Source organism: Panthera uncia, chromosome F2 (assembly GCF_023721935.1).
Source record: "Panthera uncia isolate 11264 chromosome F2, Puncia_PCG_1.0, whole genome shotgun sequence".
Taxonomy (NCBI): domain Eukaryota; kingdom Metazoa; phylum Chordata; class Mammalia; order Carnivora; family Felidae; genus Panthera; species Panthera uncia.
The window spans coordinates 617,062-644,345 of NC_064812.1; the positions used below are offsets into that span (position 1 = coordinate 617,062).

The 27,284-nt window shown below is 59.9% G+C and overlaps 1 protein-coding gene across 1 annotated transcript in view; it reads right to left on the minus strand.

Annotated features, from left to right (window-relative positions):
• MROH1 (maestro heat like repeat family member 1) overlaps nt 1–27,284 on the minus strand; it is a 52,938-nt gene that overhangs the window by 24,232 nt on the left and 1,422 nt on the right. The window contains exons 2-14 of the mRNA XM_049632760.1: nt 26,878–26,944; nt 25,733–25,878; nt 21,542–21,673; nt 20,890–21,052; nt 20,624–20,722; nt 16,345–16,496; nt 15,608–15,748; nt 15,147–15,239; nt 13,195–13,273; nt 12,846–12,959; nt 3,495–3,568; nt 1,602–1,816; nt 1,388–1,430 (exon numbers count right to left, since the gene is read on the minus strand). Of these exons, the coding sequence (XP_049488717.1) occupies nt 1,388–1,430; nt 1,602–1,816; nt 3,495–3,568; nt 12,846–12,959; nt 13,195–13,273; nt 15,147–15,239; nt 15,608–15,748; nt 16,345–16,496; nt 20,624–20,722; nt 20,890–21,052; nt 21,542–21,673; nt 25,733–25,878; nt 26,878–26,899 (1,473 nt within the window). The 5' untranslated portion in view covers nt 26,900–26,944. The remainder of the gene's footprint in view (nt 1–1,387; nt 1,431–1,601; nt 1,817–3,494; nt 3,569–12,845; nt 12,960–13,194; nt 13,274–15,146; nt 15,240–15,607; nt 15,749–16,344; nt 16,497–20,623; nt 20,723–20,889; nt 21,053–21,541; nt 21,674–25,732; nt 25,879–26,877; nt 26,945–27,284) is intronic.

Below are 27,284 nucleotides of genomic sequence, written 5' to 3' on the forward strand. Positions count from 1 at the left end.
GGGGGGGGGGGGGGGGGGGGGGGGGGGCAAAGGCAGGCGCACGCATGGGGCCACCACCGCTCTATGCGGCTGTGGGCTCTGGGCCATGAGGACACGGCCCGTGTGCGAACAGGGCAGACCCTGTCCGGCACCTGCCGGGGGCAGGTAACACACACTGCGCTGAAACTGCCCAAGGACACGGGCTCACCTGGCTGAGCTCTTGTCCCCAGAATAAAGGAAACCTTGCATGTTCCCTGCCAGCCACGGACCCCAGGATGGCTTCATCCTGGACTTTGGCAACACTGACATGCGTAGAAACGGGAGGGCCTTTGTGGAAATAACAACCACCTGAGAAGACTCCCATTTTCTACCAAGAATAGGCTACAACTTGCGCAGCCTGACGTGGCTGACGGTTCGGCCAGAGACGCCTGCTGTCCTCTCTGGTGAGATGGCGCCCCAGAGCCCAGCTCCCTGGGAAGGTTCCAGGCAGGAAAATGACTCCTGTTCTCTAAATGTTTTGTCCGAGCCTTCTGTCTGTGCTTTCAAATACCAAGAAGCAAACACCGAGCAACCAAGAGACAGCAGAACTTCGATGACTGTAGCAGACCTACAGTCCTCACGTGGAGGTCAAAGGCCAAAAGCAGAAAAAATAGGGGTGCTTAGGCCTCAAATGACAATTTTTAAAGCATGTTCTACAAATGTAGATAGAAGTTCATACTGAACAAACATGAACCACTTTGGAGGTCTGATCATCTGCTAGATCAAAAGGACCATCTCTCGACAATCTTTTTTTTTTTTTTTTTTTTTTAAATGATTTTGCTTTTTTAAGTGACCTCCGTGCCCAGTGTGGGGCTTGGACTCACAACCCCGAGATCAAGGGCGGCTCGCTCCTCCCGACAGAACCCGCCAGGTGGCCCTCCCAACAGAGTCTCAAAGGCAGGAATAGACCTGGCTAGATTCACAAGAGACAGCACAGTAAAAGTACGAGTCCGCAGTGGCCGCAGAAAGCTATTCACCTGGACGGATTTTAATATCCTGATAGAAACCTTCAAATACCCAAAACACTGGGAACTAATAGGCTAAATCAGAGGACTTGATTCTCTCCAGCTTAGGCCCCACAGCCCCAAAGCGGCGGTGAAAATGCAGAGGCCAGAATCAGCCAAAGCAGCAGTGGACCTGGCCCCCCACAGGCCTGCGGGAGCAGAGCCCAGCGGGACCCCCTTCCCGAGGGCCGGCAGCACCCACCAGCGCTGGTTACACCCCGGCGTTTCAACCTAACCGCAGAGGTCCCGTGTGGGGACATACGTGTCCCCTCTGAGCTGACCTGGGCAGGCAGGTGGCTCTGTGGGCACGAGAGCCCAGGCCAGGGCGGGCTCAAGGCCGTGACACCGAGACCACCCCGTCATGCCTGCGTGTTCCTGCCGTCAACCTTGCTCTCCCTCAAGAACAAACTTGGATTTGCTCGGTAACGCTTTTCATACAAAAGCCCCAGGGAGGACCAAGCGTCTGTTCTGCCTCTTTTCTGAGTGCTGGGAGCTAAGGAAGCGGGGCGCTGCGGCTTGGAGGCCCCGCCTCGGACACGGGAGACAGGTGCTCGGCACGCGGACCGAGGCCCCGCGCACGTACGCACCCGCCTGCCCTCTGGCCAGGCCTGCTCCCGGGAGGCCGCCAGCTCGGGAGCCCCAGGGAGGGTGGGTGAGGGGCCTGCCCTTACCTCGGCCTCGGGGGGCAGCGCACACTGCTGCACGATGTACGCGACCATGGCCTCTCCTCCAGGCTGTTCCAGGTAGCCGTGGTGTGCCATGGCACTGATCACCTGCACCACTGCCCGCTTCACCTGCCCGGACCCAAGGGGGGTCAGGGAGGGGCCCCAAAGGGAGCCCCGGCGAGCACCACAGCAGTCCAGCCGGGAGCGGGGAAGCTCTCCCTCTCCTCTACCTGTGCCCGCCCCTGCAGCCACACCTGTGCCACAGCTAAACGTGCACCTGTACCAGCACCCACGCCCACACCGGATCCGCCTCGGTGCCTCGTCCTCCCTGCCCCGCAGCCGTACAAGCGGCCCTCCGGCCAGCCTGTGCACACGCTCACGTCCTCAGGGGAGGCCCTCCCGCCCCCCACACCTCCCCCTTTTCCTGGGCACTGGACATGCCGCTACTCTGGCTCCAGACATGCCTCCCCTCTGCCCCCCGCCCCCGGCCCCGGCGCAGGACTGCTGTCCCTCAGGGCGGGCACCTCTCTGGTGCTTCGGGGCGAGGACCCCAAATCTGCAGCTGTTTCCCAAACGTTCCTGGGATTGAGCCCGCTGCCCAGCCCCCCTCAGTGGCCCTGCTTGGTGGCTCAAAGGCACAGCCAGGTCACTGTGGCCGAAAACCCTCTTCCCCAGAGCCGGCACTCTCCCCGGCCCTCCTGCTTCTTCCGGAGCCCTGGGGCACAGACCCTGGTCTAACGCCCCCTCCCTGGGGTCCTCAGGTCCTCACGACACCTCTCCTTTGCACGTCAGGTCAAATGTCCCTGCCCTGGGCCTCCTTGGCCACTCACAGCTGTGTGTCATCCCCCGTTATACGTGTGCCCCGAGTGACTGTGGGAAGGGGCAGATGTGGGCGAGCAAACCATCCGGTCGCATAATGAGCGCTCGGGATGAGTGCATCTGGCCACGGGCACTGTTGGTGGTACACGGTGTGGCCCTCTCAGGGGTGTCTCGGAGCAGCATCGGCGAGCAGGAAGGGATTCCAGGGACTGTGCATGGGAGTCTGGGACACATGTGGCCTCAGTGGTTTGGGCTCCACTTCGGTAGTTTCTAAAATCCTCACGGAAGGTCCCAAAGAGCAGGCCTGACGATGGAGCCTGGTTAACCTGGTGTGCAGGAAGGGTCGCCCCTGCCCTCGGCTGCTGGGAGGTCACCGCCAAGCCCGGGGACATCCAGAGTCCAGCGTCCTTGTTTCCCCGGGGCTCTGGGCCACACGGGATCGGCTCGGCCTCCCGAGGGGCCGGAGACTGAGGTCAGCCACGCGGGCAGTGAACCGGGTCTACGCGACGGAAGCCAGATAAAGGCCTCGCACGCCGGGGCTGGGGGCTTCCCCGGTTGGCGACGCTGGTGCGTGCCATCACGTCACTGCCAGGGGAGCCAACGCTGCCCACGACCCCGCGGCGAGAGGGCGGTTTGCCCCCTCCTGGGCCCTGCCCGGTGCGCCCCAACCCCTGGCTGATAGTGGTGTGTGTCCTTTCCCCGTGATAAACCTGACTGCGAGCGTGACGCCCCCCGGGGGTGCTGGGAGTCCTCCTGGAGGACGACCCAACCCGAGGGGGTCCGGGGACCACTGCCCCACTCCGTGTCTGGTTAACTGTATAAGGAGTAGGATGTGGCGAGTCAAGGACTGACCGCTCAGCGGTGTGCCCTCCCTCTGATGTCTGGGTGTGGCTGAGGGGCTGCTGCCTGGTCAGTGACACCTCCCAGCCCAGCCCGGCCACACTTCCTGCAGCTTCTCGTGGTGGAGCTCAGGCGGCGCCCCGTCTACCTTGCTGTTGGTGTCCAGAAGAGGAAGCCTCATGGAGGACAGAATAAAGGGCTTCTTCACTTCCATCTGAGAAGCTGCAAGAAACCAGCAGAGGGCTCGGTCTCCCCAGCACGATGAGGCTGGCCGGCCCGCCCACCCCCACAAGGCCCAAGACCTCATCACCAGGGTCCGGCTCAGCATGGCCCTCAGCACGGGGAAGGGACGGCGCCTAAGCACAGCCCGCCCACTTTCTGGGGGACAAATGACCTTCTTCCCAAATCACATTATTTTGCCCAAGAAAAAGCTAGAAGATTGGTCATTTAGGGCAGCAGGTGAAAGAGTGTACTGAGTCAGGTCAAGCCAGGTTGAAGGGCGGGGCCTCCAACGGCACCCCAGTCCCAGCAGGCCTGGAAAAACCCGCAGGTGCACACATTTCCCGTTTTGCTGACACTGCTGGTCTGAGGACCCCACCTTGAGAAGCAGCAACATAACCCTCTGTTTCCTGATAACATCTTTTAAGTGTATGTTTGTTTATTTATTTATTTATTAATGTTTATTTTTGAGAGAGAAAGAGAGAGACAGTGTGTGCAGGGGAGGGGCAGAGAGAGAGGGAGACACAGAATCGGAAGCAGGCCCCAGGCTCCGAGCTGCCAGCACAGAGCCCGACGCGGGGCTCGAACTCCCGAACCGTGAGATCGTGACCTGAGCCGAAGTCGGACGCTCAACCGACTGAGCCACCCGGGTGCCCCTGAAGGTTTTATTTTTCAATAATCTTCACACCCAATGCGGGCCCTGAAGCCACAAAACTCCCAAGATCAAGAGCTGCACGCGCTGCTAACTGAGCCAGCCAGGCGCCCCAGGGACGGCACTCTTCTTCCGCATGACGACCCTGGGAGAGAGGTCACTCCACTCCGACCCCTCTCGCACCACGAACCTGGGGCTCCCGGGCCGCTTCTGGCCCGGGCGCCTGTCGCACACGCCCGCGTCCAGCACCAAGCATGGCACCAGCCGGCTGCGAGACGAAGAGAGTGGGCTCCCGCGACGCAGTAACAGCAGGAGACGCGCACCACACATGCTGGGAAAACACGACTCCAGACCCAACTGTGAGACGAGCCGCCCCTTTGATAAGAGGCTGCAAAGGACCCTCGTGCACGCCCAGCGGGACAGCGGAGCCGGAGCCACAGGAGGGCGGAGGAAGGTTACGCCGACGCTCGGGAGGGCAGGAGGCGGCCTGCGAAGTGGCCACCGGGGCGGAGAAGAGAAACACAACACGCAACCAGAGGCCTCGTGCCCTCAATGTGCAAGAGAAGCCCAGGCGATCGGTGACGAAAACACAGGCAGAGCAACAGAAAAGTGGGCAAGAGAGCTGACCAAGCCCCCACCGCCGACGTGTGATGCCACCGGACCCACCACCTGCTGGCCGGGGAGGTGGGGGACGGCAGCCCAGGGGGCAAAGACAGAGAGGGCCAGGCACCGCAGACCCCCGTGTGAGAGCCGGAGCCGGCCGGGTGCCGTCGCGAACGCTGAGGGTCCGCACAAGTCCACTGGAGCCAGGACGTCCGCGCGGGATGGCAAGCCTGGCTCGGTCCAGGCTACGAGCTAGGTCACAGCACCGACGGCAGCCAGGGGACACCAAAAACGTCCTGCTAGGTGAGGGCGCGAGATGAAGCTTCTTGGTTCCCCCACGTGATGCTCCCGACGGGCGTGACATACCCTCGCACCGCAGGAGCGCGCAGCAGGGGTGGGGTGCCACTACGGGGCAGGCTCGGGGCTCGCAGAGGGGCCACATGTCCCTGACCATGCATGGGCTCTGGGAGCTTTCGTTCACATTTTACATTCTCAGGAAAAGGTTACAAAAGAGCAAAAAATGCAAACCACTCAATAGAAAATCGCACAGATTGTGGCAGGAAAAGGGAAAGGGATTGGGCGGGGGGCGGGGGGCAACAGACCAGGGCTCAAGGGCGTGGGGACACGGCCAAGGACTGACATCAATCCAGTGCCACGTCCCTGAGGCTCAGAACAACAGACGAGTATCAAAGTGCGAGCAAACACAATGTCCCCCCCATCTTCCTGCCACGCAGATGACGACCCTTGACACAGTGCTGTCACCCGCAGCTTCGAGGCGCGGCTCGAGTTTACGTGGAGGCCAGCCGTGAGCCAGGCCCTTGCAACATGCTGAGAGAGCAGCACAGAGCAAGGCAGACGTGGCCCTGCCCCCGAATAGTGTGTGTCCTAACAGGGGGGACAAGAGACACAAGCAGATAATGAACGAGACCATCACAAGCTGTATTAATGGCACGCAAGGTACTGATGAGAGGCAGAGAAGCAGAGCGTCAATGGGGTACCCGGTCTGGACGGGCAGTCAGGGTCCGGGGGCCCTTCTGAAGAAGGCACATGTGAGCTAAGAGCCCGGCAGGGTGCAGGGGAGGGAGCCCCCCGCTGCAGGACGCCCGGGGTGGCTGAGCAGAGAGCTCACTACAGTCCGAGCAGGGGCTGCTGGGGCAGCAGCGGAGGGGAGGCCGTGGTCAAGAGGAGGCTCCCTGCTCTCTCCACGGTGCTTGACCCCGAGTGACCAACATCAGGGCATTTGAGTAAAATTACTGGACTTTAGAAATAAAGAAGAAACCCTCTGGATGTCTGAAAACAGAAGCAAAACAATAAAAAAACCCCACACACGTCATACAAGAGGAAAGAAAATGAGGTTAACGTTGGCCTTGAACAAGAAGTGTTTGCGCCAGAATAGACTGTGAGATGAATACGGGTGCCCAGGTGAATTTGAATTTCAGATAAACAACAAATCATCTCTTAGTGCAAGACTGTCCCATGTAACATTTGGTGCGTCTTGTTTTTATAAACCTGGCAACTCTACGTCAGAAGAAAACAGAGTAATGACAAGGAAACGTGAACAAAGGATTTTATAATCATCAAAACCAAGTGTCAAGTACAAAAAGCACAAATAAGACTTTATCAACACGAGCCTTCCCTGTGGACTCCGCCAGAGAATAGGCCTCGGGCAAGGAGAAGCATCCTCTCTGCAGCTGCCAGGAGGACAATGACAAACAAGGGCCGAGCAGGGGAGAGGACAGCATGGGCTGGCCGCCTGCCGGGACAGCGCAGACGCGGCTGCGGCACAAAGCCGTGACGCAGGGAGGGCAAGGAAAGTACGTGCAAAATACCCGCCGTGTGCCCACCCACATCAGTGGTGACAGCATCGGCCTCTAGGGTTAGTTACGTGTGTAACACGAGGGAAGACGAGGGCGTCTGGGATGTTCTAATTCTATGCAGCTTGAGAACCAGATTCATGGGAGGAAGGAGATGCAGATGTGAGAGAAAAGAGTAAATGGAAAGACTCGCTCGTCTGGCTGCGGAACCGGAAACATCGGTACGAACTCCGGGCTTTTCTACCTTCTGTCTCTACTGGTCGAGCTATTTGGTCCCATCTCCTGAAAAGGCCTGGGAACGGTGACCGCCCAGAAGTAACAAGCACCCGACTACTGTCTTTGAGGGCAGTTTCTCACTGAGGACATAGGGCTTTTTGGAGAAATGGCTGATTCCAGGTCTGGGGCAAGAAATATCTAAGATGAGCCTGGAACACCAGCCGCCCAAGACCCTGAGGTCATGCCCAAGGACTCGACTCGGAAGAGGCTGACGTGATCCAAAGGTGACACAACGTGAGCATCGCTGGTATGGATCGCACTGTACCGAAACCCATTAAATGTGTTAAAATCCATGAACGTGTGAGACTTTTTTAAAAGGGGCGCCTGGGTGGCTCTGTGGGTTGAGCGTCTGACTTCGGTTCAGGTCATGATCTCCCAGTTCCGAGGTTCAAGCCCCGCCATCAGGCTCGCTGCTCTCGGCACAGAACTGGCTTAGGATCCTCTGTCTCCCTCTCTCTCTGCCTCTACCCTGCACTCTCTCTCTCAAAAATAAATACACATTTTTCAAAAAGGCTTGAACGGGGGCTTGTTGTTTAATGGGGACCGTTTCTGTTTTGCAGGATGAAGAGAGTTTAGGAGATGAGCTGCCCAGTGGCAACGGGATTAACGCTGCTGAAGCAAACACTTGAAGGTGGTTGGGGCGGTAAATTTTGGGTATTTTATAACAATTATAAACAAAATGGCCACGGTCCAAAAAGAGACATAAATGTACATATCAACTTTTTTAATGACTAGACCTCGGGTGTACATGTGATAGGTCATCAAAACTCCAAGGAAGTGGTTACTATACAATCAGGAGAACTTACTTATCAGGTGGGTGAAGAGGTTCTTACTGGAACAGGAGGGTGGAGGGAAGGGCTTCCGCAGTGACGAGTTCGGTTCAAGAGCCCTGATTATAAATACAGAAGTGTTTGTATTTTTTTTTAAGTTTATTTATTTTGAGAGAGAATGAGTGGGGGAGTGACAGAGAGAGAGAGAGAGAGAGAGAGATTGGGAGAGAGAGAGAGAATCCCAAGCAGGCTCCGCGCTGTCAGCACAGAGCCCGACGTGGGGCTCAAACCCACAAACCGTGAGATCATGAGCTGAGCCTAAATCAGGTGTAGGACACTCAACCGACTGAGCCACCAGGTGCCCCAGAGGTGTTGGGTTAAAACGAGCTATTAAGTCATATGTTTATATTCCGTGTGGTTTCTGCCCGTGATCCATCTTATAACGAAAAGCTTTTCTTTAATGGAGATGAGCGGTCCTGAACAGAGTTGAAGGCGGTACACTCCCAGACCAGAAGACCTCCTACGAAGGCACAACGATTCAGGGCGCGTGCTGTTGGCGTGGGGAGGTCCGTGGGACAGAAGAGTCCCTGAAAGACACCTGCTAACCCGTAACGTCGAGTCCCTACTCTTAGTACCTCGGAATGTGATTTTACTTGGAATAGGGTCCCTGGAGGTACGATTCGTTAGGTCAGGATGGGGTCACACTGGAGTAGGGTGGGCCTTTACTCCAATACCACCGTGCCCTTACGAAAAGGGGAATTTGGGACACAGGCACACAGGGAGGTGCCCGCAGGGATGCAGACGCAAAGGGAGGTCGGGGCGGCGCCGCTACAAGCCAGGCGATGCCAAGGGCCCCCAGGAGCTCCAGAAGCGGGGCGGGGGCCTGGGACAGGTTCTCCCTCACCCTGCTGACCCTCGGACCTCTGACACCTAGACTCGCAGTGACAGTGACACCGTGAGACAATACACCGTTGCTCAGGCACCCCGGTGGTGGTACTTCGCTAAGGCAGCCCCAGAAGACCAGTACGTCCAGGCACCTGATTTTCTAGAAAGCACTAGAACGACGGGGAAAGGAAAGTCTTCACAACAAGCAGTGCTGGAGCCACGGGATGCCCATATGAAGATAAATCTTTGCTCCCTGCAGCTCACACCATACCCCAAAATTAATTAGAAATGAATCAAAGAACTGAATGTGCGAGTTCAAACAATAAAGCTCCTAGAAGAAAATAGAGAATCTTCACATCCTCTGGAAGGCCAGAGTCTTCTTAGACACAAAGGTGCCGACCCCAGGAGGAGGCACACCCCATCTACACGGATCTGACAAACGGCTCGTAGACATGACCATAAGAAAAAAAAACCCGGTTTTAAAATGGGCAGAAGACTTGGACCAAAAAGATATCTGAAGGCCAACAGGCACACGAAAAGATGCTTACCCACTCTACTCTTAGAAAATTCCAGTTCGAGCCGTGGAGAGGCACCACTACCACACAGACACCAAAACGGTGAAAATGAAGACTCCGGGCCACGGCCGGAGCGGGCCGGGAAGCCGGGGTTGCCGCAGCCTGCCCCCCACCCCCGCCGCCGCCCCGTGTACTGCGCATGGCTGAGCGCAACTATCGGGTAAAACCATATGGCCTTTCCAGGAATATTAAACATGCACTTGTCCCATGGCCCCGAAATTCCACACCTGGAGGTATGAGCGCACACGCCCACACACTGGTTCGTCCAAGAATGTTCATACCAGCCTTCTTCGTAATCTCCCCAAACCGGGAACAATCCACACCCACTAACAAAAAAACATGTTTTATTCACAAGACATGACGGAATATATCTCAAAAATATCATGCTTGGTGGAGAGAAGACGGACACAAAGGTCACCTGCTGTAGTGAACTCATTTACATGAAATCCCAGTACAGGCAGAATCAATTTAGGGTTGAGGTGCTGCTGTCTGAAAACAACCACGAGGAGACTCTGGGTTCCGGAAACATTCCACAGTGTGAGTAACGGTCACGTGCTTGAACAACATGTAAAATGTCACCAAGTTGTACACTTGAGATTTGTGCATTTTTAAAATTTTTTTTTTAATGTTTATTTATTTTTGATAGAGCATGAGTGGGGGAGGGTCAGAGAGAGAGAGGGAGACACAGAATCCGGAGCAGGCTCCAGGCTCCGAGCTGTCAGCACAGAGCCCCGCATGGGGCTCGAACTCACAGACCGTGAGATCATGACCCGAGCCGAAGTCAGATGCTCAACCGACTGAGCCACCCAGGCGCCCCGAGATTTGTGCATTTTACTGAAGGCAATTTGTTCTCAATATTAGAAAGTGAAGTTTTTTTTTTAATCTTTTTTTGAATGTTAGTTACTTTTGAGAGAGAGAGAGAGAGACAGAGTGCGAGCGGGGGAGGGAAAGAGAGAGGGAGACACAGAGTCCGAAGCAGGCTCCAGGCTCTGAGCTGTCAGCACAGAGCCCGACACGGGGCTTGAACCCACGAACCACGAGATCATGACTCCAGCCGAAGCTGGACGCTCAACCAACCGAGCCACCCAGGCGCCCCTAGAAAGTGAAATTCTGAAGAAAAAAACAAAACAGGAACTAGAGGCCAAAATACTTTAAAGCATTTGATGTAAAAAGTCCAGAAGGCAGGCAAAGAGGCAAAGAGAACACAGCACACCTGACAGGGCGCTAAAGAGGAGTCTGGAAACAGCTGAATATCGAAAGCCCGTTAAAAAAATCCCAAGATAAAATAAGATCCGAAACTACGTACTGAAAGGGCACTTCACAGATCTGGGCAGAATATCACCCCAGAACAGCCAACACAGTCAATAAAATTTCTGGATTTAGAATAACAAAATAAAAATCCTTTGGACATCCAGGCAAAACAAACCAAATGGCTTGCGAGGAAAAGGAGTACCAGATTTCTCAGTGACAGTAACCGAGGCTAAGGGACAACGCAGCACGGAAAGAAAGCGAGAGGCAGGACCCTCACGTGTGGCCAGTCCGACGGAACGGCAGTGCCCACCCACGCAGGACACGGCTTCCCAGACCACGGTACCTGGGAATCCAACTACGGCCCCAACTTTTTAGTCATATTACAGCATTTTGCTTCTTTAATTTTTTAAATGTTCATTTCCTTTTGAGAGAGAGAGAGACAGAGAACGAGTGGGGAGGTGCAGAGAGAGAGGGGGACAGAGGAGCCCAATGCAGGCTCAAACTCTTGAACTGTGAGATCATGACCCGAGCCGAAGTCGGACGCTTAACTGACTGAGCCACTCAGGCACCCCTAAACAGAATGGCTTCATCCACTGAGTTGAACATATGCGTACCTTACAACATGAGACTCTACTCCTAGGTGCACACTCAGCTGAATACGCACAGGACAGACGTCCCTGGTAGCATCGTGCATGACAACAGATGCCACGGGACACAGCCCGTCACCTGCCTGCAGTGGGGGGGTGGAGCATAGACTGACCCCCTGGAACACTTCACGGAAAGGGAAGGAGTGGGCTACACCACACGAACACGTCCCACAGACAGAGTGTCGAGGGCCGGAAGCCAGGGACGAAGCAATTCATGTGCCAGGATCCTATCTGCACCACATGTCAGAAGTCGAGCCGGGCTCCAGGCCTGCGGGGCCGGGCCGGGGCCTCACAGGCTCGTTAAGCTGAACGGCAGAAGCGTGTGCTGTTTGGTGCGGGGCCTGCACTTCAAAATACAAATAATAAAGCACGCTGACGCTAGTAACTCTCTAAGGTATAGTACAGAGTGAGAAAGCGTGCTTTTGAACGGTGTCATCTGAGACTTAGAAAGTCTATTTCTCTACACACACACGCACATAAATGCCCAGAGAGGGAACCCGCAAATAAAACCCATGAGCGCAAGAGAGTCTGAGAGCACGAAGGCCGCGGAGCGATCGGCGAAGGACGGGCAGCGCCCTCAGTCGCGGGAAGTCCAAGCATCTGAACGCACAGCAGCCGTTGCGCCCGCACCCAGTCCCGCCACCGACACTGCGGCCACGGCCCCAGCGGCAGGCAAGTCCCTCCACCTCCCTCACCCTCAGCTTCCTGATCAGTGAAACCAGGCTCGCATGGGGGCCGCGGGAACCAGGGGAGGGTGCACTCCACGTTCTGTGTGGCCGCCACTGTCCTCCGAGGTCAGGAGCCCTCCCCCAGGAGTCGGCGCGCTGCTGGCTTCACGGCACACTCTGGGCCGCAGCCCCGGCTGCCACCGTCCTCCCGTGTCCCTGCCTCTTCCCAAGGGGCATCGTTCCAAGTTCCAGAAGATGTGCCCCGGGTCCACAGGCACGGTGTGTGACCCGGCACCGACCCACAGTGAACCTCGCGGGACAGGGGTCAGCATACCTGTTCCATAGAGGGCCAAGTAGAAGCTATTTTAGGCCAGGGCGCCTGGGGGGGCTCAGTCTGTTGAGCGTCTGACCTCGGCTCAGGTCACGATCTCACGGTTCTTGAGTTCGAGCCCTGTGTCAGGCTCTGTGCTGACGGCTCGGAGTCTGCTTTGGATCCTCTGCCCCTCCCCGACTCACGCTCTCCTTCTCTCCCTCCCTCCCTCTCTCTCTCAAAAATGAGTAAACATTAAAAAAAAAGAAACAAAACTATCTTAGGCTTCAAGGAACATATGTGACCTCTGCCATATCCTTCTTTGCTCTTACGACCTGTTAACGTGAAAAATCCACTCACAGCTTGGGCTGTCTGAACGCAGGCTGCGGGCCTACCGTGGCCCATGGCCAGTGTTTACCGACCAAAACCTATGGGAAAACACAAGCTCGGGTGTGAAAAATGTCCAGGCTGTTGCTGGTTAGATTAACCTTAGAAGCAGAAGGCCGAACCCTTCCATGTGACTGTGCGGGAGCCAGACACACACAGATCGCAAGGCATTCTGCAGGACAGCCGGCCCGCACCCTTCACAGAGCCCCGCACCCAGGACACAGATCACCAGTGCGTGTCCCTGACCGGCACCCGCCCCCCAGGGGCCGTCGTGACAGACAGCGACATCAGGCCTGGGGGTGAGCGGCCAGCACCTGGCCCAGCCCCGGCGTCCACAGCCACCTATCAAAGGCCAACGTCCACAAATCGGAGCAAGATCCTTTCACCTAAAAGATGGTCACTATCTGCCTCTTTCAGGCCCTGGCCCACACTGGCCACTCACCAGCTGAGTTGATGACGTGCCTCACGACCTGCAGGGTGCCCACGCGGGTCCTCTCGTTGTTGGCATCGAGCTTGGGCAGCAGGAAGGCCAGCAGGCGGTCAGGCGAACAGCACGCTGCCGGGCAAGCACAGAGCCAAATAATCATTTGTAATAATCTTTGCTCCCTGCTCACTGTTGGCACCTGCCAGCCCCGGGGTCCTCCCGGGGGCTGCAGCCCACACACCGAAGCCTCCTCACCTCCAACCCATGCCCAAAGCTGCCACCACCCCCTGCACACGAGCGGTCCACCGGCCCCCACGTGAGCAGACATTCGTGTCCGCAGATGGCCCCGCGTGGGCTGCCGGCTTACCCAGCACAGTGAAGCAGCGTAACACCTCCTTTCGGTTGCTCACCACCAGAGGGCTGGACGACTCCACGGGCACACAGATCTGCTCCGAGGGACAGACGGCAGCAGTTACAGGGGATGCTGCCGTCTCCCAAGGGCCCAGCTAGCCTGGAGGGAAGGTCCCTCCTACGGTACCCAGGCCTCATGGCCTCTACCTCCCCCACGGCCGGTCGGCTCACTCCGGCTCTTTCTCATGGGGCTACAGGGATGCACTTGCCCCCGTGGTCAGAGGCCCTCAGGTCTCCAGGGAAGAGAGTCTTGGCCCCTTCAAACCGCCTTTTCCCACCGGCAGCCAGGACACAGCCTCCCACTTCCTTTGGGCGCAGGCTGGAAAACATTAATCTCCAGAATATAGAAAGTACTAGAAACCAAAACACCTAGTGTTGGTTCATCCAAAATTATGAAAAAAAAGAAAAAAGAAAAAAGAAAAAAAAACCCACACAAAACAAAAACAAAAACTGAAGAAGCTGTGGGCAGATGTGTCTTTGGGGTCCCCTGCGTCCCAGCGGGTGACATGGAAGGTCCCCCCCCCCCCCACCCCCAGCATCCCAGTCCCCCTGGTCACAGTCGTGACACCAGCAGGGCCTCTGCACAAAAGGCTCAATGGCAACTCTTCGGGACAGCCCATCTTACAAAGAGGTGACCAACAGTGCAGAGCATGTCCCCAGAGCCACAGGCCCCACCCCAAGCTGGACCCTGCTAGCTCTCAGAGAACGGCGGGGAAGGTGGGTGCAGGCGCTGGCCCCAGGGCTCGGCCCCAGGCTCCCGGGCACCTCCTCGTTATTCCCGTTGTGGAGACTCAGCGGGTCCCAGAAGGCACTGCAGCAGCCTCCCACCTGCTCCCCGGGAGCTCTCCCTCCGGGGAAAGCCAGCTGCCGAGCGGCCAGGACGCTCAAGCGGCCCGGGGAGAGAGCCACCAGCCGGGAAGGAGGCCTCCAGCGCACGGCCAGGTGAGGGCACCATCGTGGAAACAGACCCCCTGGCCCCGGTCGAGCCTTCAAGCTGGGACCACGGGAGGCCCCAAGCCAGAACCGAGCAGAGGAGCTGGGCCCGGGCCCCTGGCCTGTAGTGACCGTGGATAACAACGGTTGCTGCCTTAAGATGCTAAGTTTTAGAACACTTGGTTACACAACAGAAGAGGTGCAAAGGGTAGTCGTCTGGAAAAAAGATGAAACTGGACTCTCAGTGTTTCCCTAAAATAAATTCCAAATGGATTAAACTATACAAGCACATTGGAAAATGGGAGAATCTGAAAAGTAGTTTCCAGAATTCAAAAGGCTTTTCTAACTATAAGAAAACCTACGTTAGAACGTAACAGACAGGCGTGTGATGATGTAAACATTAAATGATTTCGCATGGCAGAACATATCATAAATGGAGTCAAATGATGAAGGACAAAGTAGGAACAAGACTTTTACGTGAACAATAAAAGACTGTCAGTAACTGCTACAGGTCAATGTGGGAAAACCCAAAACCCAACAGAAAGACACGAAGGGACAGCTCTAAGAAAGGCGAGTATCTCCCTTCTCAGCTGTGGTCTACTTGTGTTTCCCTTTCAACCCCTTCTCCACAGACCATCACTCCCTCTTCCCCACAGACTCTCTTCTCAGCTAGGCCCACACCCACGACTCAGAGAACACCCTGGCTTCCGCACTACTGGGCTGGACCACCCATCCCACTCTTGCTGCCTGCAAGCCTCAGCAGACCAGAACCCCCGTCCCTGCCATACCAGCCCCATCCACAGTGCGTCCCCAGCGCCCCTGTCCCAGGGTCCCTGCCCCCAGCGCCCCTCCCCCCAGCATGCCCTCCTGTACCCGCCCCAGGAGCCCCAGCCTGCCCCGTCTCAGGTGCGACCCCTGCCCCGCCCCGCCCCTGCCCCCCGGCCCCTCCACGTCCTGCCCCCTTGCGCATCCTACCTGAGCATGTAGAGCAGCCAGGAGCGCGTCCAGCTGGGCCTCCAGCGTGCGGCTGCCCACGTTCACCGCAGCCTCAAGGATCTGGCCCAGGCTCTGCTCAAGACGGGGAAGAGAGAGGCCATCGGGGCCTATGTCAAACCCCCCAGCCCCACCTCCTGGCCATAAAGACCCCACCTCAGGGCTCAAATAAGGAATCCCTACCTCCACGTCAAGAACAAAGACAGGAGGAGAAGGCTCAGAACGGCGGCACGGACTTGGGGTAAGGCCAAGGTGAAGGTGCCCTGGGCAGGGCAGGGCAGGGCAGGGCAGTGAGCAGAAACGTGCCTGGGCCCCACCCACCACTGAGTCCAACAGCGCTCTCTGCGCTTCCCCTCCGGGGTGTCCACACCCTCCCACCTGAGCCAGGTGGGCACCGGCCGGTGGACAGAGCTCTGCACAGGCCGCGGCGTGCAGGCGCGCACCTTCGACACGTGGAAGGTCTCGGCGTGCTTCCTGTAGAGGGCCAGGACCCCCGGCAGCAGCTTGGGGAGCTGCTCCTCCAGCTTCTCACTGGGCAGCAGGTGGCTCATGGGCCCCAGAGCCTCCACCACGGCGAGCCGGAGCTGCGAGGAGACAGCAAATGATGCTCACGTCCAAACCAGCACGGCAACGCTGGGAGGTGCCCCGAGCGGAAAGGCAAGAGGCCTTCACCAAGAACCCAGGGTCGGAACGAGGAAACCCCGGGCACCCTGTGGACCAGGGGGGCCGAAAGGGGTCCGAAGGCAGAGAGGCCAGAGTGACCATGGCCAGGGTCTGGACGGTGGCCCGGCCGGGGAGGCCGTGAAGGCAACACCCACGGGGGACTCGTCACGCCTCGGCTCAGCCCGCTACCCGGGCGGTCCGGGAGCCTCTGGGCAGAGTGGGGTCGGAGGGCAGGAAACAAGCCATATTCTGGGAAGACCTCACACAGGACACCTCCGCTCCCTGATGAGGCTCCCACCTCCCGAGCCGGGGTGGGGGTGGGGGAGGGGACACGGACCGGGCACCGGGAAGCATGTGTCCATAGCTGTCTCCACCCCCCTCCCCGCAGTCCCCTCCCCCAAAGCCTGCAAAAGGGCACAAGAGGCTCAGGCCTCGTGGAGGTGGGCCGAGCTCAGGGGCGGGAGACGGCAGCCGGCAGGGTGAGGCCACGCGTTCCGACGGACTGCAGAGGCTGTACCTTGGCCTCACGGCTCTGTAGCCAGTGGTTAAAGAGGATGTCGTAGGCACTGAAGATGTCAGTGGCAAAGGTGTCCTTCCTGACCGTGGGGTCTGGGGCTTGGTCCAGGTTGGCCAGGTACTCCAGGGTGCTCTCGCTGAAGTGCTGCAGAGCTACCACAGGGCGGGTGGCTGTGATACGCCCGCACCGCCGCCCCTTCTAACCCCCCCCCCCCCCCCCCCCTCCCGGCAGGACACCTTCCCGAGACCGGGGCTAAGTGCGGGGCTCCGGGACTATGCCGGCATGGAGGGTCCCTCCACATCCACGTCCGTCCCAGAATCTCAGGAAGGGGCCTTTTCTGGGAACGAGGATCTCTGCAGGGATAACTACATAAGATGTGACCCTGTCGGGTAGGGTGGGCCGTAAATCCAACACGACCGTGTCTCGGGAAGAGAGCACACAGACCACAAAGAAGACGGCAGAGTGACAGCAGGGCACAGTCTGGGGCCCACCTCCAGATGCTGGGGGAGGGACAAGGAACAGAGTCTCCCTCTGAGCCCCCAGGAAGGGCTCTGAGTAACACTTTGATCTCAGGCTTCTGGCCTCCAGAACCGTAAGAATACGTTTCTCTTTTTCTTTTTCTTTCAAAGATTTTATTTTTAAGTAATCTCTACATCCAACGTGGGGCTCGAACGTACAACCCTGAGATCGAGAGTCACTGGCTCCACCGACCAAGCTGGCCAGGCGCCCTGCATTTCTAAGTGGCACTGCGTGACAGCAGCCACACAGAACTGGCACAGACACCGACGTCCCCGAACGGCCTCGGTTCACAGCGCCCACCACGAGGCAAAAAGAGGAGGTGCTGTGCCCACCTCACCCCTCACAGACAGACACAAATAATGCACAGTTTGCAAGGGTCGCTGTGCCCAGAAGTCCCGGGTGCAGGGGGCGTGGGAGGGCACTGAAGGTGCAGGGTGTCGGGCTGAGGCAGGGCGGGCCGAGACAGTGGTGTCTACGAAAGTGGCTGTGCTTGGGGACATCCAGGTGGGTAAGTCTGCGCACAGATGAAGACCTACGAGTGGTCAGCAAGGGCTGAACCCGGGGCCAAAGGAAAGGACAGGGATAAGAGGAGAGAGGCGAGGCCAGGCCCCTGTCACGCAGCCCTGAGAAGGAGGGTAGCAGAGGAGCTGGGGGGTGGGGGGGCACTGCACCATCCCCTGCCCAGCACGGCTCTCACCAGGGCCACTTACACAGCTAACTTCTCAGCCAGGGCTCCCCAGTCCGACAGAGAACAAGCCTGATCCCTGTGTGTATGTGACGGCAATCACAGCCACAAGTTCCCAAGACACAGAAGCTAAAGAAAAAATTTTCTGAGAAAGAGAGAGTTCACATGTGTACAAGTGCTTGTGCGAGCAGGGGAGGGGCAGAGAGAGACGGGGAGAGAGAATCCCAGGCAGGCCCCACACTCACTGCGGAGTCAGATGTGGGGCTCGATCCCATGACCCGGGGATCGGCACCTGAGCCAAAATCACAGTCGGACACTCAGCCGACTGAGCCACCCAGGCGCCCCAACAACTTTTAGAAGAAAATCGCCTCCCGGAGGGAGCACTCCTGTGCCACCGGCCGCCCTTCTGCTTAGGAGGGGCTCTTGGAGGGTCCGGCCCAGGCAGACTCCGGCCCCACCAGAGCACGAGGAGGCCTCGCGTCCCCACCTGCCGCACGGCCCCTGTTGCTTGGAGGAGGGACGCAGCCCCGGCCCTCTTCCTCCCTGTCCACCCGACGCTCTGGCCTCCTTGAGCTCTGTAGTCGGGAGGCCGTTCACGGACCTGTGTCTCTCGGCACCTTGTAGCGAGGCGTTTCAGGAGAACGGGCCACTCTATTGCCAGAGTGGCCGGAAGCAGGAAGCGAGCCCCCCAGATTGTTACTAGGTTTTACTTTTTAATCCGTTATGCACACACACACCTGGGGTAGAAGGGCAGTTCTCGCATACCGGCCCCTCTCCTCCAGAAGCGCGCACGGCTGGTCTTCCCCCTGCTAACAACTCCGGGGCGGCCAGCTCACTTCATACCGGCTTCGTTTCCCTTGGGGCCTTCCGCTTCTCCAGGCAGGGGTCACCGACCAACCTCTACCTCCTGTCGGCACCCCGGGTCTCCCCCCCCCCCCGCCATGCCCGACAGGGCCGCGCCACTCAGACAGCCGGGGGCAAGGTGCTGGCGGGGGAGAAGGCCGTCCCACTCCTCCGTGTCCTCTCGGACCACTTTCCCCACCAAAGTGTCTTGGTGTGGACGCTGGGAGGTCCCTTCCTTCTGGAAGCCGCGGCTCCGGGGCATCTGTTACTTGAATGAGGCCTCATGGCCTGGCCTGCCACCCCTTCCTCCTCTGTCTCCCACTTTCCAGGTCCGCATTTCTGCTCTATTTTCTGGGGCGTTCCTCGACCTTCTCTTCCATTCTCGCTGCCATCTGTCGTCGCTTCTCTGACCCCGAGAAGCTCAGCTGTGCTCCCTGAATGCGGCTACTTCCGGGCAACACGCCCTGCTCTCACCTCACCCCCCGAGGGAGTCATCATGCCTGGTCTTTCGTGCCCGTTTTCTTCTCCCTGGACTGTCTGCTCGCCCAGGTCTTGGAGCTCTGTTTATGCTGCTGCCGCCGTCGCTCTGGGAGACGCTGGTCGCGGGCAGCAATCCGGGGCCGCCGTCAGTGCCACACGGTGTGGTCAGGCTGGCCGCGCACCGGCTGTCCGGGGGACGCCGTCTCCACCTCCGGGCGTTCTGGCTCTTCTCCCTCCAGCCACAGCGTCAGCAGACGCAACCGGGAAGGACCCTGGGGCACCAACTTCTGTTCGTGGCCCCGGGCCAGCGGACACGGGAGGCCTCGGCCCACTCACGGCCCACCATGCCAGCGGGAAGGGCCGCTCCCTCCTCCAACGGCAGGCGGGGGAGCGTCGGTCAGCGGAGAGCACCGCGTGCCCTGCAGACAGCACGTCCGGCGCAGAGCGAACGCTGCTCACACACGACGGACGCGGTAAAAACCGTCAGTGGCATTAGAAGGGTCGGTTCTTCGGCACCTCGGGCCGGCCCCCCGCTCGCGGCCTCGGCAGCTACAGGGATGGAGCTGCGTCCTTCCCGAGGAGCCCTCGGCTGCGACGCGGGGTCTCCTTACTCCCCCTCCAGCCTGGATGCGCCGTCCTAGGTGACCTCCCAGCTCCCCACCCCCCCTTGCTTCCAGCACCTGCAAACACATCCCCACGCCCCACCTTCTGGGTCCTGCTCTGCCACCCAGCCCGGGGGAATCCCCGGCTCAGCTGTCCCAGGACCCTGACGAAAATTCTCGTTACCCGAAACCGGGTCAAGGAGGGTTCCTACAGTTTAACCTGGGGAGTCTGCCATCGCCCGCGGTGGGAGGAGCGCGTGAGAAGAAGACAGGAAGGAGGCCGTGGCAGGGACAAGGGACACGGGAGCGAGGGGCCGTAAGGACGGCCGGCAGGAGCTGGAGCCCCTCCCCGGGGCCCCAGGATCCGAAGCCCCCGCGATCGGGGCGGACGAGGGCCCCGGGCTCCAGTATGCTGCTGTGAAAGGCCCCAGTCGCCCCCAAGTACACGGCAGGGAGTGGGGGCAGCAGGCCGGCCGGCAAATACCCGACAAGCCCTCAGCTGAGCTCCAGGTGCCCTGACCCTGTCCAGTCACCACACCCTTCCCTTACCGAGGACCCTCCTGACCGGAGCCCTGCTCCCCCCTCAGTGCCAAGGCTGCGGGAGTTCCGGAGGAAGCCACGCAATGTGGGCGCAGCCGCCCACGGCACCTTCCACGCTTCAGGACCCTCTGCCCTCCTCCCAACAGGAGCGCCTCCCTTGCCTCGAAGGGCCCGCCGCGAGGAGCCATCCCCCCCACACCCCCTCCACACCGTGCACGGACCCCGCCCTGAGAAGCCGTCCCTGCTGAGTGCACAGAGGACAGCAGACCCGGGAGGGAGGGGAGTAAGGACCCCTTTCGGAGATGCCCAGTACTGAGCAGGGAGAGATGTGGGAAGTCTCTGCGGTTCTGGGGAGGTTTCTTCTCGCACCCCCGCAAGTGTCCCGGCCTCGGGGAACCGCACTGTGAGGTACAGGGGCCCCTGCCAGAGGACAGAAGCAGCCGGACGCCCAGGCCGAGTCCCCGCCTGCAGCAGTGCCTGCCCGCCCACATGTCCGCAGTCACCCAGGGCCGCTCGGCCCTCCTCCGCAGCCCAGAGGACTCACGACCCTCCCCAGACCCAAGGGGCGGGCAGGCGGCTCCCAGCCCCCGCCCCGGAGACCCCATCTTACCACAGCAAAACGCCACCCTCGTCGTATCGTGCTTGGCCATGCCCAGCATGGGGAGCATGGTGCTCAGGATGGACGTCAGGAAGGGCACCATGCCGAACACTGCAAAATGGGGGGGGGGGGGGGGCGTCAGGGAGCCCCCGCCTCACCTGGCCTGGCCGCCGTGCGCCCGCCCCGTGCCCCCCGGCCACACGGCCCGGGGCAAGTGGTGGAGAGGGCCCCCCCACTCGCTCCGGAATGCCGGTGGGGGCAGGCCAGGCGGAACCTACCGTTGGAAGCCGCCAGGTTAGCGAGGGTCTGCACGACGAAGTAGTGCGGCAGGGCCCCAGGCTGGAACTTGCTCAGCACCTCCTCCATCACCAGGCCGATGAACTGCTTCCCAACAGCCACCAGGACGTTGCTGGCAGCCTGCTGCCAGTCACACACCAAGTCCTGTACCCCCCGCCCCGAAAACGTGCACTGATGCCCCGATCAAGCAAGGGACACAGGACCTCACCCTGAAATTGCCCAAGAAGCAACAATGGGACACCGTGCCCTGTTCTCAGGCTCCCCGTGAGCACCTGCTAGAGAACTCTCCCCAGCCCCCTCCCCCAGTATCCCCTGCTCCCCCCTCCACCTGCAGGGAGAGGAAAGTGCTGCCACCGGGAGCCGGCCCCGCGCAGAGCCTGGCAACGTCCTCCTCACGCTGGGGGGCCGGCACCGGTGCCCTTGCATCTGCCCTGAGAGTTCCAGAAGTTTGTCTCTGCTCCAGCTCCACCTCTACACTTATGGGCGGGCCTCCCCATCCCAGCAGGGCACTCAGTGTGCAGGAAGGGGCGGCCGGCCCAAGGCAGCCAGATGCGAGCCCACGTTCCCAATGCGCTCGGCTCAGAGTCCTAGGAAAGAAGCTCCCCTCCCCGAGCAGGCAGGTGCCCCCCATACCTTCACCCTGGTCATCTCGCTGGAGGCCAGGAAGATGACAGCCCTGGCCATGTCCTTGTCCAGGTCACTGATGTGACTGCTCACGACCGTCTCCATGGCCCTCAGGATCATCGTCCGGTAAGGATGTGCCAACTGACCAGAGAAACCACCGAGGAAGGTCCTGGAAGGGGAGCTCGCACCCAGGCAGCCTGCTGACGCCTGCTTTCTCTATAGGGCTGACTCAACTCACAGTCACCCCGGCGGCCCCAACGCGGGAGGTCAGGGCACGCCTGGCCACTCCTCATGCCCCCAGACTCTCAGGGCCTCGCACAGGAAAGGACCGTGAGAAGCGGGTGAGGGCACGAGGTCGTCAGCAGGTGCCAGGAGTGTTCTGTGCAACACCCGCAGTGAACAGATGGTGGCCCTCGTGCTGCGGCCGGGGTCTCCCGGCCAGAAGCTCTCCTGCCCCGAGAGGTCCTATCACAACAGAGTTTGCTGCCGCCAGGAAGTTTTGGGGCTCCCCAGGGAGACGGGTCAGAGGAGACTGCTTGACAGGCCCTCTCCTCACTCAGGCGCGCCCCGCCCCGAGGGGGCCTTGTCTGTCACACCCCTCCCCACGCTTCCGACCTCGCCCTGGGGGCTGAGGCTGGGCGGTAAAACGATGGCACCGCCGGCCCCGTCCTAGGGTTCCTCCCCTGCTCCGGGTGGGCCCTCCACCCGCCCGGACATAGGCCTCGTCGGCACCTGGCAGCCGTTGGCCCCACCTGGCACTCATCCTCGCCTCAACTGAGGACGTGTGGTGACGGCTGGGAGCGGGGTCCGGGGCCAGGAAGCCAAAGTGCCTCGCTGCAAGGACAGACCGCAGCAGAGGTGAGGTGAACAGAGCAGGGCCCAGCCAAGGGAGAGGCTCCATTGGGCCAGGAGCCCCAGGGCGCTCACAGAGATGGGGGAGGGGGGGGAGGGGGGGGCAAGAAACACGCAGGCGGCAGGGAAAGACCAAGACCGGCCTTCCCGTGAGGACCTCCCGCCCCCAGGAGCAGGGCATCCAGGCGGAGGGGGGTCGGCACACACGGCAGCACGTGGTGCCCTGGTCTGTGCCGGGACAGGAGCGAGCCTGGGCGACCAGAGGAAAAGGGGCCAGAAAGAGAGGCGACTTGGGCTGGCGGAGGGAGCTCTGTAAAAGCAGGGGTTCCCTCCCACGGAGGCCACCAGCAGCCTCCTGCACTGTGGGCCCCACCCGTGGGCACGATTTTTGTTCCTGAAAAGAGCCAACGCAGATGGCAAACACCTCTAGATCGACGAACAGATCCCACGACACCTGCCTCAGATTCCCGGGGGAAAGCTCCAGGGTTAGGTTTTGTTCTCTGGGCGATAAACTGCGTCCAAATTCATTTGACCACATACACAAAGGTTTTTCCCGGGCTCTCGACTCTATTGCATTCGTCTCTCCGCCCGTCTCTCTGACCCGTCTCTCCGCCCCGTCTCTCCGCCCGTCTCTCTGCCCCGTCTCTCCGCCTGTCTCTCTGCCCCGTCTCTCTGTCCGTCTCTCGGCCGGTCTCCACCGTGGTGTTCGGCTCCAGCGGCCCTGTAGTAAGCCTTGAAGTCAACGAGTGTGAGTCCCCAGCTTTGTTCTTTTTCAAGACTGTTTTGGCTATTCGGGATCCCTTGAGGTTTCGTCTGACTTTTAGGATGGCTTTTTCTATTTCTGCAAAAACCATCCCTGGGATTTTGATAGGGATTGCAACGGTCGCCTATTTTTAAAGAAAAAGGTTTTCTGTTTCCATTTTACATTGCTCTTAAAGTTCAACGGGCAGAACGCTAGCCCCATCAGAACAAGATGTAGTGCTCCACGGCACGCGGTGATAAAGCCACGGCCCTGTCACCTGAGCAGGGCGGGAACCGCGCTGGGGCCGGCTCCACACTCTGACGTGCTGCCAGCGAGCCCATCGTCCCGCCTCTCCCCCCAGCACCGACCGGTTCTGCTCAAGAGCTGCTCAAGAACCCGCGCCGGGTCATCTGCAGGAAGGACCTTCGCCATGGGACGCAAAGGTCAGACAGTCACCACATGGTCCCAATGCATGAGGTGACTACCAGCACCCGTCTAAGGTCCTGACCTGGGTCAGTGGAGGAGTCGACTCGCTGCTGAGCATGCTGGGATTTCAACCCCTAGCAGAATAACTCAGCGCCAAGTAAACTCTCACACACGTCTCTCTCTCGGAATAAATAAACAAACGTGTAAAAAACAAACGAAAAACCTCCCTTGTGTTAGGATGGGATTCTAGAGAAAACCAGACACGAATGCATGAAGTTGAAACCAGCCAAAAAAAAGAGAACAAACAGAAGAAAACCTTTAGTTACCAGTTCAGAGTTTGATTTTACTATTGCTACAAATGGTCTCCCCAAAATGCCTGTGCTGAAACCTAACCCCAAGGTGACAGTATTGGGAGGTGGGTCTTCAGGAAGCGAGCAGGCCAGGAGGGTGCAGCCTCAGGGGTGGGATTAGTGCCTTCTAAAGAGGCTCCAGAGAGCTCCCTCCTCCCTTCTGCCGTGTGAGGACAGGGTGAGGAGAAGGCCGCCTATAAAATGAGAAGCGGGTCCCCACCGCACACAGAACCTGCCGGCACCGTGATCTCGGACTCCCGGCCTCCGGAACTGTGAGAGACCCAAGCCTGCTCGTGCTGGAGTGACCCTGGCCGACCCAGACGACTACTTCTGCCTCTGTTCCGTCAGCCACTTCCCGCCCATGAGCCTGAGAGCCACCGTGCAGGGACGGTCTGTCCCCGTGTGCGCCCCGCCCACGCGTCTTCCAGGGAGTCAGTGGGAGGTGAAACCCCATAACGCACGGTGTGAGGATGCCAGGCAGATGGCAAGACCTGGGGGCGGGGGGGGGGGGGCGGCGTAGGGGCAGAGAGAGGTGCCTGGCGAGGAGCTCAGTCGAGAGGACAGAACTTCCCACTTCATATACTTTTACTGCAAACACGCAAACGTGAAAGGGAGAGCTTTCTTCTTAAAGTGGCGAAAGAAACCAAAAAGGCTGGAAGAAGTGCAAAATCCTAGATGAGCTAGAAAACGGCCAGAAGGAAGCCCACGACGTCTTGCTGCTGCGTATGGGTCGCTAACAATCACAAAGGCTCTCAGCCACACACGGAAGGGCCAGCGCCCGGCACGTGAGCAGCGGGAAACTCCACGAAGCCACGGAAGAGCCGCGGTGGACACGCACAGCGCCCGAGCACGAGCGTGCACTCTCCCCACTCGCTCTATGCAGTCCCCACAGGCAGCCCTAGTGTGCCCACGCGCACATAAAAGGCCAGAAAGGCTAAGAGAGCCAAAGCTGGGATGGGGGGGGGGGTGGCCCTAAGCTGTCATATGATCAGCTCAGCGGCCGCCCGGTGGGACTGACCTACTGCCTAGGAGATGGCGGTCCCACGAGAGAGAAGTAGCTCCCGCCGTACAGAGATCCCCTTTTCCGCCTCAAAGTATTAGATCAAACACAAGGAAAACTGGTCTTTTAAGGCTGTGAAAGTGCCTCTCCCTCCAAGGAAGGCCCCAAAGCACACCGAGAACAACTAGAGCTGGCACACAACCGCTTCAGACCCGGGGCCGGCGGCGACTCCGGAACAGAGAGCTGGCTCCCAGCCTCCTCTGCGGCACCGACGGGCACGCCCGCGTCCCTGCAGGGCTGCCCCGGGCACGGCCAGCACGGGGGGGCCGCGGTCCGAGGGAGGGCGGCGAGGGAGAGGGCCCGGGCTCCGCGGGCGGCCCCCCTTCGAACGCCTTCCACCCTCCCTCACGCGCTCGTCCACCCGTTCCTCTCGCGGTCCCTGACGGCGAGCGGCCTGCTCTCTCTCCCTTGGGGGACGGCACAGACCCCGGCGAGGAGAGCCGTCCGTCCTCGAGCCAGCGAGTGAGCGGGGACGGCAACACAGCCTGGGCTTGTGAGCAGCTGGATGCTGTGCGGCTGACCGCCTGACGTGCCCACCCGGTGCCCCCGCGACGGGACGGACCCACGGGCCACAAGTTGAGGCGGCTCACGTGTCCTGGAAATGCCCCATGTCGGGGGGACTTGGACTGGAAGGGGCGGCTTTCCACTCACAGCAACCGGGACCCCGGCTTTGCAGCCACCGCTCCCCTACAGACCCCGCCCCAAGGGCCCCGGAGCGCCTAGAGGAGCGGCTCACCCCCCGACACCCGCCAGCCACGGGCAGGGAATACCTTCTCGTGCCGCCACAGGTACTCCTCACAGGCTCGGAGCACCTCCGCTGGCTGCGCCTCTCCGAGGGCGCACAGGGCGCCACAGACCTGCTCCTGCACCAGAGGGTCCTTGTCGGTGATGGCCTCCAGCAGGATGGTGCACAGCTCTACGGAGACAAAGACCGGCGTGCGTGCTCAGGCCCGGCCGACCCCGCCAGCCACCGCCTCGGCCTGTGAGTCGGAGGACGCCTACCCTTCCCCGACCCCTGTACTTTCCCGTTGCCCCAGCAACCTCCCCCAGGCCCCACCGCCTGGCCACCTTGCACACCTCGGCCGCACACACCCGAGGCACTCTTGCACACACACTGCCTCCCTCCGGCCTGCTTGCCAGGGTCTCTGTCTGGGACCCACTGGCCGGCTGCTCCGAGGCCACCCTGGCTAACCCCTGACCTTCCGTCCCGGGCTGTGTTTGCTTCGTGCCCCGCCCACCCCGACCGTGGCTGCTGTAAAAGGCAGGTGTTATCGACTCAGGGCTAGGTGGCCATCTGCCCCACACCGGGCGGCACCTGAGGTCTGCCACCTGCCCCCAGAGACAACTCTCCACCGTCCCATCCCTGCCGGTCAATGCTCCACACTCAGAGCCAGACCCCTCCGGCTCGGTGCCCCCGGACAGGACCCTGCCATCCTCAGTGTCCCCAGAGCCCAGGGCCCGGGGCCGGCGAACGGCGCTTATGGATCCTCACTCCTGGGGGAGGCGCTCTGTGGGGCAAGGACGTCTCTCTCTCCCCTCGCCTCAGCAAACCGCTGGCCCTGGGGGCAGGGACAGGGTGGACAGCCAGGGTGGCTGCTGGACCCAGGTCTTGTGTAGAAAGGGGCAGAGGCACAGGGCCCCCCTACTCAGAGCACAAAGCCCCCTTCACCCGGCAGACAGCACTCCCCACACCACACAGAGCCTGCAGCCCAGTCGGCCCCTTCTGATTCAGCAGCTACGCAGACAACGGCCTCGTCTTCTTTTCTTTACCGAGAGCTTGGAGAGAGCCTGTTCATGCCATGCGACAGTGCCTCCCTCAGAGCCCGTTCACTCAACGCCACGCTCGGCCGGGTCCCAAACTCCAAGCTGGCAGGCGCTCCACTGCCCCATGTCCCTGCCCAGCCCACTCACTCACTCTTCACGTAGGGCTCTGCCATCTCGGCCGCCTCACCGGCGTCAGCTCGGGCAGCTTCTTCTCAAACCTGGAGTAACCGAAAACACATGTAAACCGAAAGAGTCCTCGGTTTACAGGCCGTCACTGTGTTTGTACAAACCATGATTTCAGGGGCGCCTGGGGGCTCGGGTAAGCGGCCGACTCTTGATGTCAGCTCAGGTTATGATCTCACGATTTATGGGATTGAGCCCCACATCTGTGCTGTCAGCACAGAGCCTGCTTGGGATTCCCTCTCTCTCTGACCCTCCCCTGCTCACACACTCTCTCCCTCTCTGTCTCAAAAATAAATAAATAAGTAAGCTTAAAAAAACAGGCGTGAAACAGGACATCAGTGCCTTCTCGTGAGGGAGCCATCTGGCGCACGGCGG